Consider the following 23,677-nt stretch of genomic DNA (forward strand, 5'->3'; position numbering starts at 1 on the left):
ATCTATACTTGTTTGCCATTTAACATCCCAATAAGCAAAACGGGAACTTTTACCCCCAGTTTTTAATGTTTGCCAATTAAACATCCTCATTTGCATTTACATGTCATGTCATTCATAGCAATGGCTTACTTCTCCTTCAGTGAAAGTGTGTTCTCAGATGGCTCTGAAGAATGTGTGCTCTGTGTACATTATAAAATAAGGTAGTTTCGTACAAGCTTCAGTGAAAATTCTAAAAAATGTAAAAATAAAAGGGGTCATCATGATTGTACAGTTTTTCAGTGCTCCAAAAAACTGCAGCTGGTACCATAAAAAATGTTCCAATGCTTTATCTTCCAGTTGTGTCTGGAAGTCTTGGAGTTTTGCCAAGACTCTATTTTGAGGGTCATTTGCTACTGTACAGAGGGAAAAGTTTGGAAGAACCGATAAGCTAATTTGCTCTTAGTTTAGCTCAAGATGTAATCAGAACAGGGACAAAGAGAAAAAAAGAGAGCAAACCAAGGATAAAGCTGCAGTTGAATGTTCATGTGATTTAATTTAGTTTCTTTTCAACTGTGAAGCATAGAGCTTCTTTAACTCATGCATTCAGAAAATGAGTGTTTTCTACATCCTAACATCCGATTCTGTGTCCTTCTCTCTCTCACACACAGGGATGGAGCAGCAGCCTACAGAAGAGTGAAGCATGCAAAAAAACAAAACAGCACAATAACCCCTCCACCACCAACAACAGTGTTCTTCGGAAGCACGTCAGAGGCAGCAGGCTATGAATCGAGGTGCACAGCGGGGTGCACAAAACACTTCTTTGGGACACAGCTAGGGGACAGTACTGGTCTCCTGCCTCGGGACAGACAGCCTCACATACAAACACAACCAAACTAACATCCTGGAGAGCTTCAACACCACCGCGCGCCTGAGGGAGCACCGTCAGGTAGGTTTTTTGTTTTTGCAGACTTTATCCACTTTATCCACGTTGTACTCGCCTTCCCGCGCGCTCTGAAACACTGTGGAGGGGGATGTCAACGCTGTGGTAAAGTCAAGAGGCACGTGTTTGTTTTTGAAGTGGAAAAACAGTTCAAAGTGGCTCCACAGAGACGTTATCTTTGCACAGGCGACTGTTTGCGTGGGCTAGTGTATGCATATTTAATCGATGAGTGGGCAGCAATAATTCAGAGTACAGTGGCTCACCAAGTGGGCAAGTACAGCAGGAGGATGAGAGGGAAAGGAGAGGGCTTCTGGTGACAAGTTTGCTTTTGATCAGTGATCGCTTTATGTTGTTTGGCTTCTAGAGGCCTGGGAGAAACGTAAAGAAAAGGCAGGTTCTGTGATTTAAAAGTGGGTTAAAACAACTGGACATTATGTGGAAAATCCTCAAAGTTAACCTAATGGTTGTTTGCCCGCCTCTCTCTCTGTGAAGCCTTCAGCAGTGTGGCAGGCAGGAACAGTCTCATATACAAAGCCAGCACGTTTCACTCTGTCTGCAGCAGCCGAGTGGTGCTGAGCACCACCTCCAGCATCACCAGCAGCAGCAGCAGCAGCAGATCGGGGAGGGTTTTGGAGCACAGTTGGAGGACCGACGTCGTAAGGCTAGAGACCAGGGAATGATGAAGATGATGATGATGCCGACGGGTTGGCTGCTGGTCGCGGGTTGCCGGATGAGGCTGTTGAATGAGCAGAGGTGTTGCTGAAGCGCTGTCCGAGGTGCTGAAAAACCGCCGCTGTCTCATTTCCAGTCGAGACGATACGCATGAACAGACGTGAATGCCGAGCAGCACCACACGGCACAGCAGGTTCGGCGGTTAACGCAGCACCCCCGGCCAGAGTAAATGGGACCGCACGTCGTCCTAGCGTTAGAAACATGGAGAGAATTTTCCTGCTCGTCCTCAGCTGTCTCGGCGTCTCTCGAGTCACAGCCGGTAAGTTTATGTTTATGTGCAATTAGAGGGATGTCTCCGTGAATTTCAGAGCTGCACACCTCTGGCTTCCCATCCTTAACTGAGTGATGTATTATTGCCAAATTAAAGGAACAATGGGGAGGGATTGCATCGGCATGTGGGTGAAAATGCTGCTGTTGTGTGCTATGGGCTGTAGATTTTAACAGGTATTGTTGTGAGACGTTGTGTAGTCTGTTGTGTGTGCAAGATGCATTTCCGTATGGTCATTTAATGATAAGGGGGATCTACAGAGAACCACAGACAGACATGTGGACCGATTCAGAATAGTGAGGCTGAACTGACCTGTGTACAAACTATGTTACTCTGTGTGTGTGTGTGTGTGTGTGTTTGGTGTAAGCCAGACTGCTTTGAATCACATTTCATGCTGGTACTGTAAACTGCTGCACACACACACACACATACACACACAGGCACCAGCATGGTGTGACATTTCAAAGCTCATTGCTGAACATTATCTCAGTCTGTCTGTAGGAAGATTAGAATATCAGACGAACATTTGTTGACTGAGTATAATGAACTGCTACTGGCCAAACACATGATTAGACTGCTGCGGAGTGACAGTAGCTCCGTCTCTCAAAGATCCATGGAAACGCCACTGATGCATGCTGTGCCTGTGTGAGGATCTAACATATACTGTGTGTCTATAAAACATGCCTTTTAGAGGCCATACTGCACACACTTGACCGCTCTCTGCGATGGAGTGCCACTCTTTACTCCTGCCATCAAAATGCACCTCTGGTTCTCTCAGCTTCCTCCCTCTATTCAACCTTTCCACTGACGATGGATGACCGGACTGCTCCTCTCTCTTGCAAACACAACACAAATTCAATGGCTCCCTCTGTCTTGTATGTTTTTATCTCTTTTCTATAAGAATTCTATGGTACAATGTCATGAATATATTGAGCACTGGTACTGATGTGGCTGCATTTCATTTTCTTAGTATGAGCTAAGAATAAACTGGAAAGAATTGGACAAAGTCTCCCGGATTCTTGCTTTTCAGAAGCATCAGATGTAGGCTAGACCCCCAAAGTAAGCCAAGATCATGTAGCTCATCCAGCTGATCATCACACAGGTGTTTTGTACTATGCGCCACTATTCTTATATGCAAGTCTTGGTAAATCTGCAGTGTTCAGAAAGAGCACCCTCATGGGCTTTCATGGGTTGAGACTTACTCTTACGCAGATCAACAACCCTTATTTTCTGACTAGGTCCAATAAGGTACACTAAAAACTGACACACCTCTTTAGCTCATGTAAAATGATGTGATCAGCTGTTTTCAAGAACAAGAATTTATTCTATAACATTCATTCTCTTGTATTTACATTTTAATTTCATTCAAGTTTTCATCTCTCACTGTATTTTAAAGACAAATCGATGTGGAGGCACAGAGGTGGACTGAAAATGAACGTGTGGGTGCGCACCACCGCACCATAAAATTTACACTGTGCAACGTATTTACTTTGTCTGCGTTTATAGTGACTCATAAACAGTCAGGCAAAAGTAATGTTTCCATTTAAAATGTAAATCGAATCTCTAACACATTCATCTAAATGAGGCCATAAATCCTCTCAGGCAATTTCCTCCACTCCTTAACAGTTCTGAGTTTGGAGAGCAGAAAAAAAGAAAAATCAATGAATCAATCAAGAAATTGAACACTGATGGAAGGGATGGAGAGACTCCAGGCTGTTCTCTGTGTTTGAGAGATGTTTATTATAATGAGTGAAGAAAGCCGAATCTTTCAGATGATCAGGGGTTATTTTATTTTATTTTTTTTATTTTTGTGCTGCAAAAAAGAAAAAAAATCTCAAAAAAGTTTGGCAGTCACCTGCAATGTGATACATTCTCAGTGAGTACAGTATATTATGTGTCAAGTGCTAAGCCATTTAGCATCCACAGTGAGGAGTTATAGGCCGCAGCTCCAAGAGCCAACGTTTATAAAAGTAGCTCCTCCTCCCCTCTCACACCAAACGATCATCAGACTTTCACTGTGCACATTTATGAGCCAACTTCTACTAACTCAAAGCAATCCAAACAGATGTGATTCTGTGAGATTCTCTGTGCCGTTCATCACACAAGGTAGTGTCTCAACACAAATTACAAATACTTGTTTATGCTGTAAGCTTTGTTTGGCAGACGCATCACACTGCATTATTCATTTAAGGAAAACAGCCTGCAGGGCTCTGATCTTATTGTTTTCAGGTGGCAATTTTGTCACACGCATGAAATCAGATGAGTGATAGTTGCTGACATAAAAAACCATCGGTAGATCAGTAACAGAGAACATGCAGAACTGAGTATCATATTATAGTTTGTAATTAAGGCTGACTTCATTGAAATCTGTGTCTTTTAGACCTGCTGGGTAATCAGGGCAGCCTCCTGATGGATGACTGATTCATCACAGTTCAATCTGAAAAGGTTCTTTAACAGATCACAGAAAAGTGTGTGTATGTGTCAGGGCAAAATGTGGTGTGAGGTGCGATAATCTGTTCATTTGGTTTCCCTGTAGTCACTTATGTGAGCACAATTAGCTGTAATTATTAGGATTAATTTTTTTAATTTGTAATTCATTTTCAAGGAGTCTGCTGCACTTCTGAGTTTATTACAGTACACCACATCATCTTATTACAAATAAGTTGCATCAGTTTTAGGGTGTTTGGCAGGAACATACCTTATTATGCTGCAATTATATGAAAGAATGTTAGAGCCTAATGCTGCTGTGCTATTTATATGAATAAATCAATACACATGCTGCAGCTTCAGTGTACTTAGAGACCGAGTCTCATAAACGTACAGATCAATATCAGTATTTTGCCGTAAATAAAATATCATATAGGCTAAGTACTAAGACAAAGACAACTCAATGCACTGCAACAAAAAGAAAAATAACCAATAGATCATTAGTTTGACAATAACTGGTGCTGTCCAGTAAGGTGTGTATTTACCTACTGTTCATCAATGATCATCATGATGTTATAATAATTTTCAGATGCTTTGTCCTTTTAAAACTTTTTTGGTGTGTAAGTGTATGTCTTTGTGTAAATAATGAGTTTTAGAAAGTGCAGATGAAGCTAGCTAAACCCATCTGTAAGGCTGGTTTGACAGATGTGGTGCATTCCTAGAACACAGAATTCGGCCTGGGAGTTAATCCTCCCACGCATTTTTGCATTTAGTTATTGTCAGATAATTTGTCTTTTCCTCCCACCCTGTCAACGTTTTAATTGTCACCTGACAAGCTGAATTGATTACAGTTGGTACAGAGTCTTTTCAAAGTGGTAGCACGGATGAGCGTTTGCATCAGTGTACTGCTGCTCCTGCCTTTCCTCTGGCTTCCTCTGGCTTTACCTGACCCTCTTTGCTTCGGAAAGCCTCTTGAGTTAGTCTTTAAAGAGTTTCAGTGGCTTAGGAGCAGATGAATAGAGCAATGGCTTTGTGGTTGCAGCGAAGGCTTACATGTCTTTCAGATCTGGATACAACTTTTGGATTAAAACCAAACAGAAAAGATTTAGAAATTGTTTTAAATGGGATTTTGTCTGGAATGCTGTCAGATTTGCATTTGTTCAGATTTTTAGAACAAAACAGGCATTAGGGGACAGATTGTCACACTCATGTGGACACTTGGCCTGTGGGAGAGGGAGGCGGTGATGCCAAAAGACTGACGTGGCAGCGACAGCTCTCTGACGCAGTCTGTCATCTGTCCACTGTCACTTCTTAATATGCGTAGGTAGAGGAGGAGGGTCTGAGCTGCCATTTGGAGGGAATTAAGGGCCTGAATGTAAAGGTGTGTACTTACCTGTGTCCATCGTCCTTTGACAACAGTTTTTTTTTCCGAATAAAAGTGGAACTGCATATTCACTTAATGATACATGGTAGACCAGAGAGATTTTTCAGACTGTGTGAATATGTGCACAGCTTCTCGTACACAATTTGATGAATTGGACTCAACGGCTATAAATAATCCAAAACAGTGCGTAGGCCTCTACTTACTTCCTCCTCCAGCTCAGTACAGCATAAAAATACCATTTTTATTTGGGCAGTCAGATCTTGTGTGCAGATTGTGGTGGCCCAGATGGTGTGTTTTACATTTGCACAGGTGGGCCCCTTAGGAGGTCACCTGCACTACCTTTGTAGACGCACTTCAGGCTCATTTGTCTCCTCTTGCAAAGTTTTGTCTCCTGTTTCAGAAGTGGTGTCTGACACAGAAAAGTCAAGAATCTTTTTTTATTCATGTTCTGTAAATGCAAATGTGGCTACAGATGCCTGCATAGGTTAAACTGTTAATGTCTGTGTGTGAGAGCATGTATGTCAGTTTCCCGTGATCAACCACTGTGTCTGCAGCTCCGTGTCTGGTTTAGGTGGGGGGTCTGTATCCTCAGTCAGTCACACAGCATGTGTCAAGCATGGGAATACTTGTTAGAAAGATGGACAGAAACACAGAGAAACCCAGAGAAGGAAAGAAGAGAGTGTAACATGGATGAATCCGAGTATTATTCATGTTCCCCCTCCACCACCACCACCCGCTCATGACTCCAATCCTCCCAGGCGGACACTGTAGGCGTTACATTCCCAGCTGTGCTTCAGTCATCGGCAAGACCAGCGGAAATCCACAGAGAGGCTACAGTGTGAAGTGAAAGACAGTGTATTAGGAAGCACTAATATCATATTCATAACCTTATATCAAGCTGTGAGCTCCTTCACCGTTATCAGCCCCATCCCATAATACTGCTGTTCGCCTGCCTGAGGGGGCGGCTGCTCCTGATTGGAGAGTAGATTTCATTAGCAGTGGGCTTGTCAAATAATCAGCCTCACGGCACTCCTTTGCCTTTTTGAATTAGCTGGCTTGCATTCACTCTGTATACAATGCTGCATTGATTTTCATACACTGCCTTTTGACATTTAATTAGAGAAAAGTGTGTGTGTGTGTGTGTCTCCATCTGATATATAAAGTAATAAATAAAGAAATAAAAAGAGGAAGAAGCTGTTTTGAAACTGCACCCTCCCCACCTCGGTGTTCTCATGGCCAGTGGGGTTGGAAAATTCATTTCCTAAGAGTAAATAACTCATTTTTCTACAAAAGGGATGAGAAGACCCTTAGGTGTGATTGTTTGACAGCACTCGGCTGAGCTGCTGTGCACAGAGGAGCAGTGGACTGAAGAGAACCTCAAGCTCACATGCCATGCAGAGCACAGTACAGTAAATTCAAATATATTACAAAAAAAACATCTTCCTTGATGAGCAGCTCATCTGCCTGCACTGTAAACAAGCTGATCAGCAGCCACTGTTTGAGTAGCATGAAGCTAATCAATGACTGAATAGCACATGAGTGAGTCACAGCCAGGCTACCGTCTCCCCTTTTCACCCACCATCTCTTCTCCGCACCCAGATTCCCATTGAAGTGTCAGTTACAGACAGAGAGCTTTACACACCAGGAGCTGCCAACAAACCCTAGTACAGTAGCTGCACAGAGCACAGCGAGGAGCGTTGGAGAGACAGACGTAGATGAAAAGAATAAGAAGGGGGGGAGGATAATGTCCATTACAGTCAGAATATAGGCGTTGAAAGCAAAAGTGAATAGAGCAGGAAATATGTGAGGTGGATTTCCTCCGACAGCAAGGTAGTGGAAGCTGATCCAAAAGCACTAGCAGCTGTATGAAATAAGTGACGGGACAAAGACGAAGAAAAACCACAGAGGGGCTCCCTTTTGTGCTTTACGTAATATTATAAGCAGTCATATAGAAAAGAGAGGAGCGGCGGTTAGACCGTAGGCAGCCTAATGAAAAAGGCATTACAGGCAATCAATTATAAAACATGACACAGCGCTAAAATATGACACGCGTTAGATTGCAGCTCTTAATTATTCACCAGATGCGTTAGTTTTCAAACGCCTCATGTTCACTGGCTCTGCACAGTGTCACGCTTCTCATAACTTTTTTTAATGTGAGTGTGTTTATGTGCATCCAGAAGGACCATATGGCAAGAGCTCCTCTGACACATACAAGGGCAAACTCCAGATCAGCACAAACTCCTGATGGCTCTATCATGGCACATTAACTTTGAACAAGGAGGGGGGGTTGTCCCTGCCAGCTGCATGTATGCTAGCCCTCAAGTGCACAGCAGTTTGCACAGACCTGAGATTTAATAACATGTTAGCAGGAGGAACGAGCTGCAAGCAAACTGCAGTTCCCCCAATTCTGCTGTTAGCCGTAAGACATCAGCACATGCTCCTTTATGGCTTCAGCCTTACATGGCACAAACCATGTATTTCTCTGTTATCACAGAGCTTTGATATTCTCTCTCACCTGCTGCTTTTCACACTGTTTACTTACTATTAGCCATAAAATGAATTGAAGTTGCTAAACAGGAATTAGCTGCAGCACAGCGATGCACAAAGAGTTCAGGAAGTAAACACCTGGGGCCTGTGCTTGCCTCTGAAGTGCCAGATAACAGTAAAATATGATGTAGCTAACAGGCAATATTCATGTTCATTCACACAAAGTCTACAGACTAAGTCATTAGCATCCCAGGGAGCAGAACTAGCCTTGAGGCCTCACTCCGAGAAAGGCGTTTTTTTTAAGGATTGCAGAGCTGTAATAAGGTACAAATCAGTAATATCTCCCTACATGCGCAGATGAAAGCTGGAACACCATCCAGCTTGCTTTCATGAGCTTTGACTGGGAACCCCTGCAGTCTGCCAGGTCATATGGAATTAGGCTGTTTAAGATGACTGGGGTCCCACTTAACATCAGATTCAAAACATGGACAGTGCTTGGGCCAGTAGTTAGGGGGGGGGGGTGAATCAATACAGGCCTTGTTTACAGTAGGTGAAAGTAATTCTGACTAAATCTATGTGTGAAAAAACATGGCAGGTAAACCAGAGAAGGAGGAGAGGAGGAGGGCAACAGGCCAGGAAGAGAGATGAGGAGCACATGTGTTACTAAACAACAGGTTTTCAAACAAACTCTTTCTCTCCTTGACTGCACACACTCTCACGCACACAGACACACGCAGTTCCAGTGAGATCTCTAATGAAGGCAGGCATTAAGGAGCTGTCACCATTCACACCGCTCAGCGTGGAATAGACAACGAGCTGTCACTCCGATCATCACAGGGCTAACAAAGATGCACACACGCACACACTCCAGGGACATCCGTCATGGCTCAAAGTCACCCCGTCTCTCAGGGTGAGGCAGACTGTGAGCCACAGAGAGTTTATGAAGACATCTGTCTGGTGTTTCATTAGAAGTGACTCTCATGTCATGTGGATATTTAAGGCCCAGTGTCCCCTTACTTTGTCCCTCAGTGTAACACAGTTTTAGGAAAGAGGAGACGGACAAAGACAGACGAAAAAGTGACCAGGAGCTGTGGGACGTGAGGACACTCAAACAGACGGTTTAACTTTGTTTTGCAGAAACCAAAGGGAAATAACAAGGACATGTATTTTTACAACCCCACCTACTTTATTTTTTTCATATTAGCAGTGTCCTAGAGATCAAGGTCTGTTTTCTACAAGAAGCTTAAAACACAATAATTCATTTATGCAATGCAGGCAGTCAGCAGCAGTATATACGATGAAAGAGGAAGGAGGAAATACACACTGCAAGTAAGACATCAGTGGAAATGTGAGACATCATTATTTAAGCTTATTCAGTAGTTTCTGATTTCAAAGGGCTTTGAAAGTCATTCCAACAAGATCAGAAATTTAGACGTTTTATTAAAAGCTAACGAGCTCTGTGCACAATTATAGGATTGAAGAGACGTGAGGTACAGAGCTTCACAAACAGAGCTTTATAGATCAGACTGTAAGTGATTACTGAAAAGAAGACGGATGCTGTCATCGTGCTCTAAGATGCCTTTTCTTTTTCCCTTTTCATTTAATGAACTGTCTTCTTCCTTGTCAAGTCCAGGATTTACCCAGGTTATATATCTCTGTGGAATTAAATGTATCTGCCGACTAAACTGATCTGTACATGCAGATACGTACAATTCTTTTGGTTTCCATGGTAACATGTAGGCACACCTCAATCTAAAACACATGTTAAGAGCATGTGTGTATGTTGTTTGAATTGTGCTGAAGATATTTGAAAAAAAAAAAACATTAAAGTAAAAGTAAACAAAGCAATGATCTGTGTCAGTCAGAGAAACGAATATGCTCCCTGAGGGGCCTTTGCAGCTAAACGTTAGTGCCAGAGGAAGAGAGTGAGTGAGCGCTAACTGAGAGATAATGAGTTAGATTTGTGACTTCTTCAGCTCCATCAGCCCCCCTCAGCCTAACATGCCTGTCCCTTCAGCTCATCAGGAAACAGCAAGCAAACAGCAGAGTAAACAAAAGCAAATCCACTTCAAACATCAGCCCCCCCCCCCCCACACACACACCATCACCACCACCACCATCACCACCACCCATCCCTCCGCCTGATGAAGAGATGCAGCAAGTCCCCATCATGCCATCTACTGTTAGTCAGGCCATTCATCAAAACGTCAGCAGCAGGCTGAGTGGAAGCACGTAACACAGAGGCCTCCTTTGGATTAGGTTCACTGTTTCTGAATGTACAACATGTCAATGTGTGCTACAGCAGCTGTAATCACCAGCCATGAGCTTTGTACCCACCCAAGGACAAATGAGCATTCACCTATCCAGTAACTCGCCAGCTGCATTGATCGGCCCCTTTGGATTTACATTCTATCAAAGACATGTTATTTTGTGAGAACTGAGGCCTGCACACCAGAAGATAAATACAATTGTCATTTCTTTGTGCAAAATATGACAAAAATATCAGCTAAATGCTGAATTGTCATATGTCTTCTGTTCCAAAGTGGCTTTTTATTCTGCTAAGAAGAGGAGATTTTTTTCCAGAATCCTTGTTAACAGTTTGTTTCTGTCCAAGTTCGTTCCTGCTCAGGTAACCCAGGTAATTTTATGGGGTTTTGTATTTTAATCACCTGTTTTTACAGTTTGAACTATTGTGAGATTTTAATGGCCGCGCCCTGCTCAGAGCAGTTAATTGTGTTTGAGTCGGTTCGACTGGAGCTGCTACAGTTAGCTTTTAATCAATCCCTATAAATGTATTATGTGTCTTTTACTGTTGTAATTGACGAGTTTACTCCTCAACCGTCACATCATATTGGTTACACTAAGGTAATCTAAGCTAAGCTACGCTGCTACTCACAACTTCATACTAATACACAAAGTGATGGTGGTGACCATGTGAAAAGAAAAATCTATTTCACACTAATTTGCAGTAAACCGGTGTTTTCTTCTTTTGCTGTGGGCACTTTGATCATCTAATCTGCACAAATGCACATATAAGACTGGAACCATGAGACTGGAGCCGTGTGTGTGTGTGTGTGTGTGTGTGTGTGTGTTATACAGACTGGAGCAACACATACAGTAATTATATATTATTCGCCAGCAGCTTAGGATACCAAAGTACATGAACACACACACTTACACTTAATTATATAATGGGACCAAATTATTATTCTCAAATCATGTAGCCTGACACTAATTAAACTGCAGAGGTGTTTAGAACATGAAGCATGACACCAAAACACACACACACACACACACACACACACTAGTATCATTGTGTGTCTTTTTATTGTAGCTTTTGGAAAATGTCCATCCTCTATCCGTCTTTCAGTGAACTCAGAAAGAAGAAGAAGAATTGTTAAATCTCTACATACCTGAGACATGGGTGGCAATGCTAAAACAAAGATTGTACATATCACAAAAAAACAATGTCTATTTTGTTCACCCTCTGGGCATAGCTGTACCAAATTACATACCATTGCATTCAATAACTAATGATGCATTCCGGTCTGAACCAAAAAGCTTTACAAATTTCTAATTCTATGACTGCTGAGGCTGTTTTCACCCCCTACACTGCACTGACTCTTCCCCTTCATACATGGCGTTTTGTCTGATGAGCCCCTGAGGAACAGTTTTTCTGTTTCCAAACTCCATCATGAATTTCGCCTCACATAATGGATTTCACCAGGCCATTTATTCACACCACTACATTTGGCTTCCTGCCATGCTGGTGGCCTCTCCTTTTCCTCATTCCACAGAAAGGTAAAATGGACTTCTGTGTCTGTGTTTGCAGATAGCTTGTCGCCTCCCGTCAATGTGACCATCAAAGAGGTGAAAGCAAATTCTGCTGTGGTGTCATGGGACATCCCCGAGGGAGACCCCGTCATTGGCTTTGCCATCACACAGCAGGTAAGGAAAACAGACATGACACTCACTAGATATATTGTATGTGTTGATGTTCTTGTGATGTAGGTACTCTTTCATCCAAAACACACACACACACACACTAATTGAGCTAAGTTGTGGTTTGTTACAGTTGGTTTGCTGCCATGTTTGCTTCTCTTTGTGTTGTCGTTCCTTTAGTCAGTCATTATGTATTATGGGAATCACAACGCTCTCAGACAGCTATGTGACAGCAGAAAATTGAACACACAAAAACACATTGTGTGCATTAATCACATCACTTAATGTTGTACGAGCTGCCACATACACCCACTCATTCACAAGAGCTGGATGACATGATGGAAAAGGACAGCTACAGGGTCACTGTGGGCCACCTGGTAACAGCGGTGGCTAAAGACAGTTTGAGTTTATCAAAGAACTGTGGACACACATGAAAATATTTCTTTCTATATAATAGAATCTATAATATTTCTTATTACTTTTACAGGGGAAAATATAATTACCCTCACTAATTTCCCAGTTAAAGTTTAAGGTTTGTTATCTTTTTCCTGTTCTAACAGAAGAAAGACGTGCGCATGCTGCGATTCATCCAGGAAGTCAACACCACCACACGCTCCTGTGCATTATGGGACTTGGAGGAAGAGACAGACTACATTGTGCATGTGCAGTCCATCAGCATGTCTGGGACAAGCCCACAGAGCGAACCACTGCGATTCCGAACGGCAAAGGAGGCAGAGACTCAGGCCTCTAAGAGTAAAGGTGACACACATACACATATAATACCTTCTCTCCAAAAGTACAGATCTGTCTACATCCTTCTCCAAGACATGAGTGCAGAGGGAATGTGGCCTTTTGATAATACCTTAACTAATTTTGTCTAAAGACCAATAAAAATCAATAAACATGCAAAGCGTGAAATGAAATTTCACAATAGAGTGCTCTTGAAGCTCACTGCCACTGACCACAACTGGAGAATAAAGCAGCCAGGGGAAGATGCATACTTCATTGTGTATTGATGTGCCCCTGCGGGCCTCACCCTGTATGCACCCTGCACAACTGCACGGTAAACCAAAATGAGGAAAGGCATTCATCAGACTCAGAGAGGAGGTAGTCAGAGCTGTGAGGGGTGGCAAATCGATGCGCTTTTGGCTGGAGCACTGATCCATCTATTCTTCCTCTCATTTACACCCATCTCTCATGTGAGATAGTACTTGGGTGGAACCAGAAAGATTCTGTTATGTACAAGTGAGCTGACAGAGGCATGTAGAATACAAAAAACCATCATATCTGAGCAGTGAAGAGATGTTCTCGCCACCACAGAGCCCTGATTAGCACCGGATGTGCTGTCTGTGTGTTGTTTTTGCAATAGGGAAGAATTTATAGAAATCAATACACACACACAGGATACAGATAAACAAGTAGGTTTGTATTTGTTTCTGCAGGTTTCTCCCTTCTGCATACATGCACACGCTCATTTCTTTGAAGTTTGAGGTAGGATTTTCTCTCCTGCTGTTTTAAAGAGCCATGAAGCCGGAACAATGGCTCCAACTCATGCACAGAAATAAACAGCAGTGACTTATAGCCACAAACACACACACACATACTCAGCTTTATTGAAAGTGGCAATTAAATCTTTATGAGGGCGGGTGACAAGAGGGAAATCATACACTTCCGCAGATCTACCAGCCAATTTTATACTCAATCATTTCTCATGTAAATATCAGAGAACCACTGTAATGGTCAGAAATAGGTATGTTTTGTATGGCACAGCAGGAACTGAGCAAAACTGTGCTAATAAGCATTCTAATTTTAGTCTATGCTAAGGCAGGTTTAATGACATTTTAAATATCTCTAGGTCAGAACTGTTGCCAGTCAGATATGTTGTCATGGTAGCCAAACAAAATGGCAGAGGGAGCTTGTTGCAGATGGGAGAAGTTTGTTTGTTTTGACCCAAACAAACTTAAACAAGTGGTTTGAGTGCATTGTCACATATGGAATCTACCCGTTTTGTCATTTCTGCGTGGCATGTTTTTGTCTTTTGTAAATAAGGTGGTCGGGTTGAGTGCAGGTGAAACTTCCATGAATGTTTGTTTGCTTGTTTCATGTGGAAGGCTATTAGAGGAAGCAAGGTTCAACACACATCACTCACCCATACCCCAAAATGTAAGAAATCTTAACATTATAGGAAGACACGCACGCACACACACATACATACACACGCCCTGAGGAAAAGTCCCTATTTGATGCAAAACGATTTCTCTGCTCCTCCACACGTTTTCCACAATCACAAAGAAAACATCCACAGAGAGAAGTTCTGTGATTCATCATCATCCTTCACTCGTACTCTACAACAACTTCACGCTTTAGCACAACAGCAGACATCCTTCTCTGTCTCATTTGCACTGCTCACTCAAGAATGTCTGTTTAATTAGCTTAGCTGTGTTGAAACAATAAAACCTTCTGATGGCAGATGAGCAGGTGTTCTTCAAGTCAACGTTTTGCAAATCAGTGAAAAATTGGTGAAGATAGAATGTGGGATTCAGAAATGTTCTTTTTCTAAATGAGGGAGGCAGTGATGTGATTTAAATCCACTTGGATTATGGTGGATTATTGTATGAATGTTTTTTTTCTATAAATATTCTGTGATGACTAATAATCACTCTAAATCTACAGAAACAACATAAAGCCGAGCTGTATTAGGATAAAATGTGTCTAAAAGAGAAAGGTTTTCAGATAATTGCACAGGGTACAGAGTGTGGAGAGAGCACAGCTGTTAGTCCTTTGTCTCGATGTGTCAGGCGAGTGTCCCGAGAAGAAAAGGAAGGTTTTTACCGTCCTCACTCAAGCGCTCAACCCTTCTGTTTTGCCATATCACACAGATCTCTGTGGAAAGAGCAAAGGATTAGCCTGGAATGCTGGATTATTCTGCGTTTCTTCTCATTTCCTCTTTCACAATGGCTTTAAGCTTCAGCAGATCAAAGGAAGCTGCAGTCATCAGGGAGGGAAAAAAACAACACAACCTGGATAAAACTGAAGAAGAGACATTGAATGAGAGAAAAAAGGGGGGAACAGGCAGTGACTGACAGTGAGGGGGAGAAAGGTTGAAGTCACGCAGGGTGCAGCGATACAGGAGAATATGAAATCCTGACAATTAAATTCTGCTGTCAAAAACACACACAGCCGTGTGTTTCAGCTCAGACCCCTTTTCATCAAATTACTTCACCAGACACAAAAACACAGAAAACAACAGCAGACAAACCTTATTAGTCTCCTCAGACCTAAAAAAGTTAAAAAAAGACTGACAATAACACACTGTTCTGAACCAGACATCTAATCTCAGCTACAGCTAATACAGAGCTCCTCCTGAATTTTCTTAATTAAATCTCATGCATGCCAAAGGAAGATCCTACACAGGTACTGAAAAGGTAACATTTAGCATTTTGATATATAATCTATGGCTTTCCAATGATGTGGTGAGTTAATATTAACCTCATGTCATATGTTAAGTAAAGAGCAGAGATCAGAAACTGACCTGAAGTACAGGATGTATGTTTCATATTAGTATTTAAAATCTAAGGTTTTTATACTTATACTTACACAAAACTCTAAAATAATTTTCTGTTAAATATTCTTTCATTCAGTCTTTCTGTTTGTTGGCCAATTAATACAATATTGCACATCTCTCATACAGTCTACAAAAGCACCTACATTTACATGTAGGCAAAGCTACAGATACATGTGTTTAACAGATCACTTCTGTTAAAAGTCCTTTTTTGCATGCTACCCTCTTTGGAGTGAACACCCAGTGCTGTGAGATTAAAAATAGTTCCTACATGAACATGTCTGGGGATCTGGGTTACAATTTCTGGAAAGAGACAGTGTTATTGAGTTTTCCAATATCTTTTTTTTTTTTTTTGCTTTGAGCACCATATGCTGTGTTTCATTATATTGGAGAGAAGGCAGAAATTCTCAAAATTCTGCAACTGACAGCAAAACAATCTAGAAAGATACATAGTGCTGCAAGCCATAAGAAAAATATGAAAAATATGCATTTTTGATTTTAGGGTGAAATGCCCTTTAAATTATTGAACACATATTTGTGTTACAGTGAAGGAACTGAGCCTTCAGCCAAGGCAGAAAAATAGAACATGTCTATGTAGCTTAATATGATTCAAAATGACTTTTTAGTTTTATGACTTTATGATGAATTATTCTTAGTTATGCTGCCACATCACCTCCTTTTGTTGCAGGCACATCTGTCGGTCCGCTTTATGTTTTCACATTAAATATGAAACTGATATTTCAGATACTAGCAGCAAATTTAACTAAAATATTCCAGAGCTCAAGTGTCATTTTGAGGTAGGTTATTCACAAAACTACAACATTGTGTAGTGTTAGGTGAGTGAGCATCAGAGGTGTTACCAGTTAGCCCCAGCGAGGCGGGCCAGCAACAGTGTCAGGCACTCTGGGATGTGGTGCTTTGATTATTTAATACAAAGCAACAGAGGCCAATCGATCTGCAGAATTGCTTGTTGCTGAAAGTTAGTGGAGCGTGGGGTTCCTGCCACACTGGGCCCTCCAAATGTCACCCGCTGCATCTAATAAAAGGATAGGAGCGCTCTCCACGCTACAGTGAACTTTAGATCAAGCCTGCGACTTCCCCAACTCTCAGCAGTGTGAGGAAAAGTTGCTACATGATGTCGCTTTGTTCGATAGAGGTCTGCCGGCAGCCACGGGCAAACTGCTGTACACACTCCTCTTTTCCTCTGTAGGGTCATAAGACTTCAAAGATGATGATGGAGTTTTATTGAAGCTGGTGTGAATTGATGCTGACGGCTGTGATTAACTTTTCTCGTTGCTTCATCTCCCCAGTGGTGCACATGAGGCCTTAATATTCTCTTTATGTTCTCTGCAAGCAGAAGCTGGCCTATTAGTGATGAGTCAAAAAAAGGTCTCATTGGCTGCCTGTGTGTGTCTGTGTGTGTGTGTGTGGTGTCTGCACCTGTGCAACAAGTTCTCAGCCATTAAAACGCTGCTGCTGCTGTGATTTAGAAACATAACGATAAAAAGAGAAGACAATGAGTCAAGACACTCCATTAACTGAACATCCAGGAAATGTGACAGCTGTGTTAGTAACACAAACACTCAAGAGCTAAAAACGAGACAAGAGAGAGATTGTAAAAAAAGAAAAGTTCAAGTTCTCACCTTAAACAGCAGCTGTCTGAAATGAAAGTCTGTCTGTGAAACTCTGCATGGGTAAAATAACTGAGCAGCACGGTTCAATCAGGTTTGAAGAAGAACCTTACAGAGAACCAAATAGAGGGGGTAAAATCGGAGCTGTTTATGTGTAGATGGAGCGCTCAGTAGTGCGGTATTACTAGAGCAGAAGGAAAACGGGCTTTGAAAATGCTTTGAAGGATTCCTCAGATAGAAACAATGAGGAAGAAGAAAGCTGCTGGAAGTAACAAACACAGATTCAAGGTAAAAGGAGCTGCAGAGATGTGAGCCAAGACCTAAGAGGTCATAGAGAATTTGAATGAGTGCAGAGACAAAGGTTCCAATTAATGGAAAATAAATATATATAACGAAAGAACACCTGATACCATGCAGAGCTCTGTATTTTGGGTGAGAAAATGTTAAAATAATAAAATAATCCCAAATAATCCCATCAGCCTCTTTTGTCAGCTTCTCTGTAAAAACACACAGATTTGGCTCCAAGCTTTGTGTTTTAAGTGTCAGTCATTAGCTTCAGTAAAAAAAATCTTTACAGCAAAATATTCTTCCTGTATGTTGTATGTAGTCTATTTTCTGTCTTCTTCAGCCTAAATACAAGCAACAGCGATGTAGGTCACTGAGTGTAAATGGGAATTCATCCAAACCTCAGGTTAAATGAGACCATGAGAGATAATAGGGCAGAGAACAACACTGTCATGCTCGCACCATCAAGAGAGTCATTAATAGGTTCAGCTCAGCTGAAGACCATCAGCAAACTGACCTTAGTACAGACAGTGTATGCAGTGTGACAGGACCCTTTAAAGGATTAAGTTTGGTTAATCCTAATCCATTTTCTGTGAGTGACTGTTGCTTTTTTATTCCCTCAGACGAAGTCACAATGGAGGAAGTGGGCCAGACCACACAGCTAAGGGCAGGGGAGCTCATCATCATTGTGGTGGTACTTATTATGTGGGCAGGTAAGGAAAAGCCGGCCAGTGAGCCAGGCATCATGTGCATAATCTCACCTAAAACAACAGAAAACAGGCAGCTCATGGATACATTCTGTGCCTCTTCCCAGGTGTGATCGCTCTCTTCTGTCGCCAGTACGACATAATCAAAGACAACGAGCCCAACAACAACAAGGACAAAGCCAAAAACTCCTCAGAGTGCAGCACTCCTGAGCACCCAACAGGGGGGCTGTTGCGCAGTAAGGTATAACCCACCCCCCCTCCTCCTCCACCTCTCCTCTCCTGGGTGCCTCCCCCCAGCGTCAGGTGAATGATTCTGGCCACTTCTAGAGCTTTCCACTGACACTTTCACTCATAGTGCCATCTGAGCTTCAGCTTCAGTCTCAACACTGCTCTGACATGGCACCATTATGTGCATGACAATGCCGCATTCAGCAATCTAATGCACTTGAGTCATGGCTTCTATTATGTTTTGATCAGAGCCGCATACCATAATCACATCGTATGTGCAGAAAGCAAAAGCCTGAACAGACGCTACAAACATCCCAGTGCAGAGGCATCCTCATGCTCATTAAAGACGTTTATTGTATAATTCCTGTGAGTCCCTTCAGCCCTCTCATACCTGTCATCATCTTCTTTCCTCCCACAGTTTCCCAAGAACAACAACAACAATAGGATGCCATCTGTCAACATCATTGAGGTGTGACTGCCAGGACATCTTCTCTTTATCCAAAAGACTTTGTGTTGTCACAAATACGCGAGCCCCTTTTAAGCCCATCTGTTTGTCAGGATGAGGCTGGGACTCTGGGCCCCTCGGTGGTGCCTACTCTCCTTTGGCACAGGGCCTGGCACTGAAGCGAGGCCGCAGGACTGCAGGGGTCAGGCTTGGCCTGGACAGTGCAGAGTCGGCAGTGGAGAGACTGCAGGGAGAGTTCAGTGGCTGCTCTGTGCTCGATGACTATTGTACCATGGGGCAGCAGAGATTAGGGCCAAACGGCTCAGGCGGCGGAGAGACTGCAGATAAACCAACCCCAGGGACCAAAGCTGATAAACAGAGCCAGAGACCTTTTATTTCTCACCCTCTCTCCTTCTGTCACCTCTTTCTTCTTACCATCTTTCACTGCACTATCAGTGTCCACAAACCTGGACGATCTTTTTCTGGGTGGCACTGAGATGTTGAAATTGTCATCATCAACACCTTATTTTGATCATAACATCCTCTGTTCTGTTTTCTGGATTGGTAGGGTGTAGGCTTTTTTTATATATTTATATATATATATATATATATATATATGTATAACAAGGTGCCACCAGTTTCTTCTCCCTCGGGCAGAAATGCTTTGCTGTCCTGTGGGAAGTTGTTCACCCTCGTGTGCTTGTTTCCCCCCCTCAGGGAATCCAGACTCCACCTGGCTAATTTAGGAGCCATTTCTGAGATGTGCTGCGATATGTCAGCTTTAGAGGGATCACTTAGCTCACCATCAAAGCCAAATCACCCCAACTTGTAAGTAAAGATTCATTAAGTCGCACTGAAACACATCCCTGATATATAGGGTTGGAACCATTTTTTCCTTCTTTCATGCTTTTACTATAGATTTCTGCTACATTCCATGTACAGAATGAGCCCTTTAGTATTTCCTTGTGTCTTTCTCTTTGAGCATTCTGGGGAGGAGCAGAACTGCCATAATAGAGGGCATTCGTCTAATTAATGGATTTAAAAAAAAGAGAGGCTAGGCTCTATAGAAGTGTATGGAGGAGTGGATTTGCCTCTGCGGAGACACTGAAGAGATCCCTTATATATCAGCAATAACAGCCCTCAGTGGAAGCACGGAAGCAAGGACTCCATCTCTGTAGCCTCTTTGAACAAAACCCGACCTCTCAGCATGTAACGTTCAGGCACATGAACAAACTGCACACCCAAATGAGCATCATCTCCAAAAGTCTGTAAGCGCTGTTGTAAAAACATTGGTTTCTGATGGCTAGCATGGAAAAAAATATGTTTTTTATGGGCCCATCTTGCAACCCTGAGACTTCTTTATGACATCCTGAACAGATGTCACAAGGCAGAAGGGCTTCTATTGAGACTTTTTCACAAATCAAAATCAACATTTGTGTTGAAATTCCTCACTGAGTAGGCTAAATAGAGGGTCGCATCGGGAAACAAAGGATGTATTCGAGGGCTTGTTTAAACTCAGTAGTACTGCCTTAAAAATAATGATACCTTATGATTTATCTATTAGGATGGAAGGCCCTGTATCTCACACTTGTGTCATATTTATTTACCTTTCATCCAGTATTTGAATGTGTGTGCAAAGTAAAAGGGAAACATTACGGACCGGTGATGTAGAGAAGAAGAAGTGGCAGGCATTCAGTGTGTAAATACATTTTATATTTCAGTCTGTCAAGAGAAGACAAGACTAATGTGGAATATGTACAGTGTCCTAATGTAAGAGGGTCCAGGTGAAAATATTTTTGTTGTTCATACATTGTTGTTGAAGTCCTGATACTGAAGAGCTTTTTCATAGCACTCCTCTACTGTTATGTATTTCTATTATATTATGTCATTGTGCTGTTTATGTGCAACAAGAAAAGACTCTTTTGATGAAAAAACTGAACAAACCCTGGATGTTTTCAGTAATCACCCAAAAATAATGGTGGAGGGCCATTCAGCCACTGGAAAGCTGTATTGACGAGGACGATTAATACACACTTTCACAAGTCATTTATTGCAAACTCTGACAAATACACGTATGTGCACAACCGGTCCCAGCTCCTTTGTAGACTTGAGTGTGGTGGAAGAGGGAGGAGGTAAAGGACGGTCAGCACAGAATAATGAAGGTTATGGTTGAATAAAATGAATAGAATGATGACTAATGCAATGACAGGCTTTTATCACTCCCTACCCTCTCTCTCTCTCTCTCTCTATTTTCTATTGCTTATTGAAGGGACTCAGGATTGTTCTTCCCCAATAAGCACTGATTTATGTCAGAGGCTTGAGTGGGTTTAAAGTAAGTCACAGAGTTGGGAAGAGACTCGCTGACTGATTTACACAGGAGTCTAGCGGTTGCCAGGACAAACATGGTGAAATGTTGAAATGTTGTTCTGCTGCACAGTCATCAACACTGCACAGAAAACTTCTGCGGCTGAAGGTTAAATCTATTTTTCCCCTGGAATGCTGCCCCACTAGCAGGCTCTCCGATCGATAGCCATCCATCCACAAAGTAACGGGTAATGATGATTGTCTGCCCAAATTTTACCAGCAATATTTTTTTCAGCAACATTCACTTTATCTGTTTTTTTTCTGGGAGCTGCATATAGTAAGAGGGACCTGAAATGTGTCATCACCCCCTGATGATGCCCTTTGTGTTGCCACTGTAAATATTGTACTCCTAATTACTGATTTAAATGTAGGGCTATTGTGAGTGTTCACTTTTGTGGCAGGCTTTGTCCAACTTCACTGTTAAATGAAGAGTTTGACATTGTGGGATTTTCTCTTGGCTGTTAGATGATAAGATCAACATTTCTCTCATATGTGTACATTAAAAGTGACACTACAACAGCAGCTTGTTAGCTTATGTTAGCATGACAGAAACAGGTTTGTTGGTCCCCTGGCTGGGTTTCCCATTAATACACTCGCACTGTGGACACTGCATTGTTATATGACACTGGCCTATTTGGACCTATCTGGCAGACAGGCCTTGTCACAGTGTTGTGACACAATCTGATCAAACATGACTTGTTACTGTGCCATCTGTGGAATCTACCTTGCTAATGCTTGTGGCTGCATTTTGTAATACCAAATCATCTACTCAGTCTACTAGCTGTGCAACCACCACTGACTCTTGTTTTTATACTAAACCATGCTAAGCAGCTGCTGGCTTAGACTACATGAACATACATGAGAGCGGAGTCTTCTCATCTAACTAATGGCCACACTTTACCCTGTCTGTTGAGCTATTCCTTCTCAGAGCAACGTGTTTGAGTGAGCTCTCCCACTCAGACATTAGAATCCTGCAGTCTCTGATGGTAACATGCTGTGACATCATTTGGGTTTACATATAAGTGGTTTGACCATGTTTAATATCCACACAGCGGCCCTGTACGTCAGGTGAATCAGTGGAAGGCATCTTGGAGGGGTATGTAGTGCAGTAGTAGTAGTAGTTTGCTTAGTCAGCCATTCATGGACTGTCCCTACTGCCACAAAAAACTGTTGATCTTTCAGATGCAAGTTGTTTGTAAGGACATCCAGTCTCTGCTGCTTGTGGATTCTGGTTAGAGTGTACACCTGTCAAATGCAGATGAAAAATATTTTTTCCTTAATCGCACTCGACAAACGGTGATGACTGTAAGAACTCAACATTCCACTTGAGCCCTGTGGTGGCAAACCACACTGAACAAATCACTGAGGACTTTCTTTCAGTGTGACAGGCCCAAGACATTTCCTCATGCTACTTTGTGGATGGCAAACCTGAAAAAGAAATGTGCTTGGTTGCAGTAATTTTGCGATGAGGTCAGAAAAGACACTTGTGGATTTTTCACAACAATCTAGACCACGTGTATTTTGTATTAGTCTAGAAATATGCCTGGAACCTGAAATATTGTGATAATACTGAGCAGTTTGATTTCTTCATTATGGGGCTCTTGACATATAGGAATGAGATTCACAAAGAAGCATGGTTTAGAAAAATGAACTGCTTTATTAGTGCTATCATGTTTATACTCATCGTATGAAGTGTACAGCAGTCATTGCTTAATGAGGGCTAGCATGGTTTAACTATTATGCACAAGGTTACACAACTTCTATCATGAAGAGTATGGTGTATGCTTACTTGTGTATGCTTAAATAAAATATATAACATTTTCAAAAAAGGGTTTCTCTTCTCAACTGAAAACAGGAGGGGAAAATTGGTTGTCATGGCAACACATTTACACAATTGGATGATTCATTGTGTCAGTGGTGTTTCAGTAAATGATGCACAATCATCAAAATACTTTAGTGTAGCCTGACTCATTATTTTCATAGGTAATGCTTCAGTCAGGTGGAATAACAACATACATTAGGCTGCTTTTTCTCCTCTTATATAAACACATAGCATTTTTGTGATCTATTTTGTAGCCTACTGCAAATTACCTTGTTTACTTCCTGCTACTACACCACAGACACACCGCTATCCAGCTAGAACTGAACACACCAGATTAGTGAGCAGCAACTGATCTTGGATCTTAACAAGGTAATGTGATTACATTCAAAACAACAGATTTCCAGACTAAAAATGTCAGGCTGATTTTTTTTTTAAGAAAACAGTTTTACAACATCCATGAGACAGACTTTTTCT

General features: G+C 42.0%; 1 protein-coding gene across 2 annotated transcripts; it reads left to right on the top strand.

Annotated features, from left to right (window-relative positions):
* The first annotated feature begins 830 nt into the window (after window positions 1–830).
* Window positions 831–23,095, top strand: fndc5a (fibronectin type III domain containing 5a). Of its 2 annotated transcripts, none has more exons than XM_028395396.1 (6): window positions 831–925; window positions 12,050–12,165; window positions 12,720–12,918; window positions 18,261–18,350; window positions 18,452–18,647; window positions 18,991–23,095. In XM_028395396.1, the coding sequence occupies exons 3-5, from the start codon at window positions 12,735–12,737 to the stop codon at window positions 18,589–18,591; spliced, it is 414 nt and encodes a 137-aa protein (XP_028251197.1). In that variant the 5' UTR covers window positions 831–925; window positions 12,050–12,165; window positions 12,720–12,734; the 3' UTR covers window positions 18,592–18,647; window positions 18,991–23,095. The 2 variants fall into 2 exon arrangements, with proteins under 2 accessions (XP_028251197.1, XP_028251196.1); XM_028395395.1 differs by lacking the exon at window positions 831–925 and adding an exon at window positions 1,597–1,910.
* The last annotated feature ends 582 nt before the right edge of the window (window positions 23,096–23,677 follow it).

The sequence above is a fragment of the Parambassis ranga genome, chromosome 22, assembly GCF_900634625.1.
Source record: "Parambassis ranga chromosome 22, fParRan2.1, whole genome shotgun sequence".
In the NCBI taxonomy this organism is placed as follows: Eukaryota; Metazoa; Chordata; class Actinopteri; family Ambassidae; genus Parambassis; species Parambassis ranga.

Excerpts from the sequence above, each read along its gene's own strand:
- fndc5a (XM_028395395.1), top strand. The coding sequence starts at position 1,742 with ATGAACAGACGTGAATGCCGAGCAGCACCACACGGCACAGCAGGTTCG. Across the intron at positions 1,911-12,049 it reads CGTCTCTCGAGTCACAGCCG|ATAGCTTGTCGCCTCCCGTC; the intron begins GTAAGTTTATGT and ends CTGTGTTTGCAG. Across the intron at positions 18,351-18,451 it reads GGTACTTATTATGTGGGCAG|GTGTGATCGCTCTCTTCTGT; the intron begins GTAAGGAAAAGC and ends GCCTCTTCCCAG.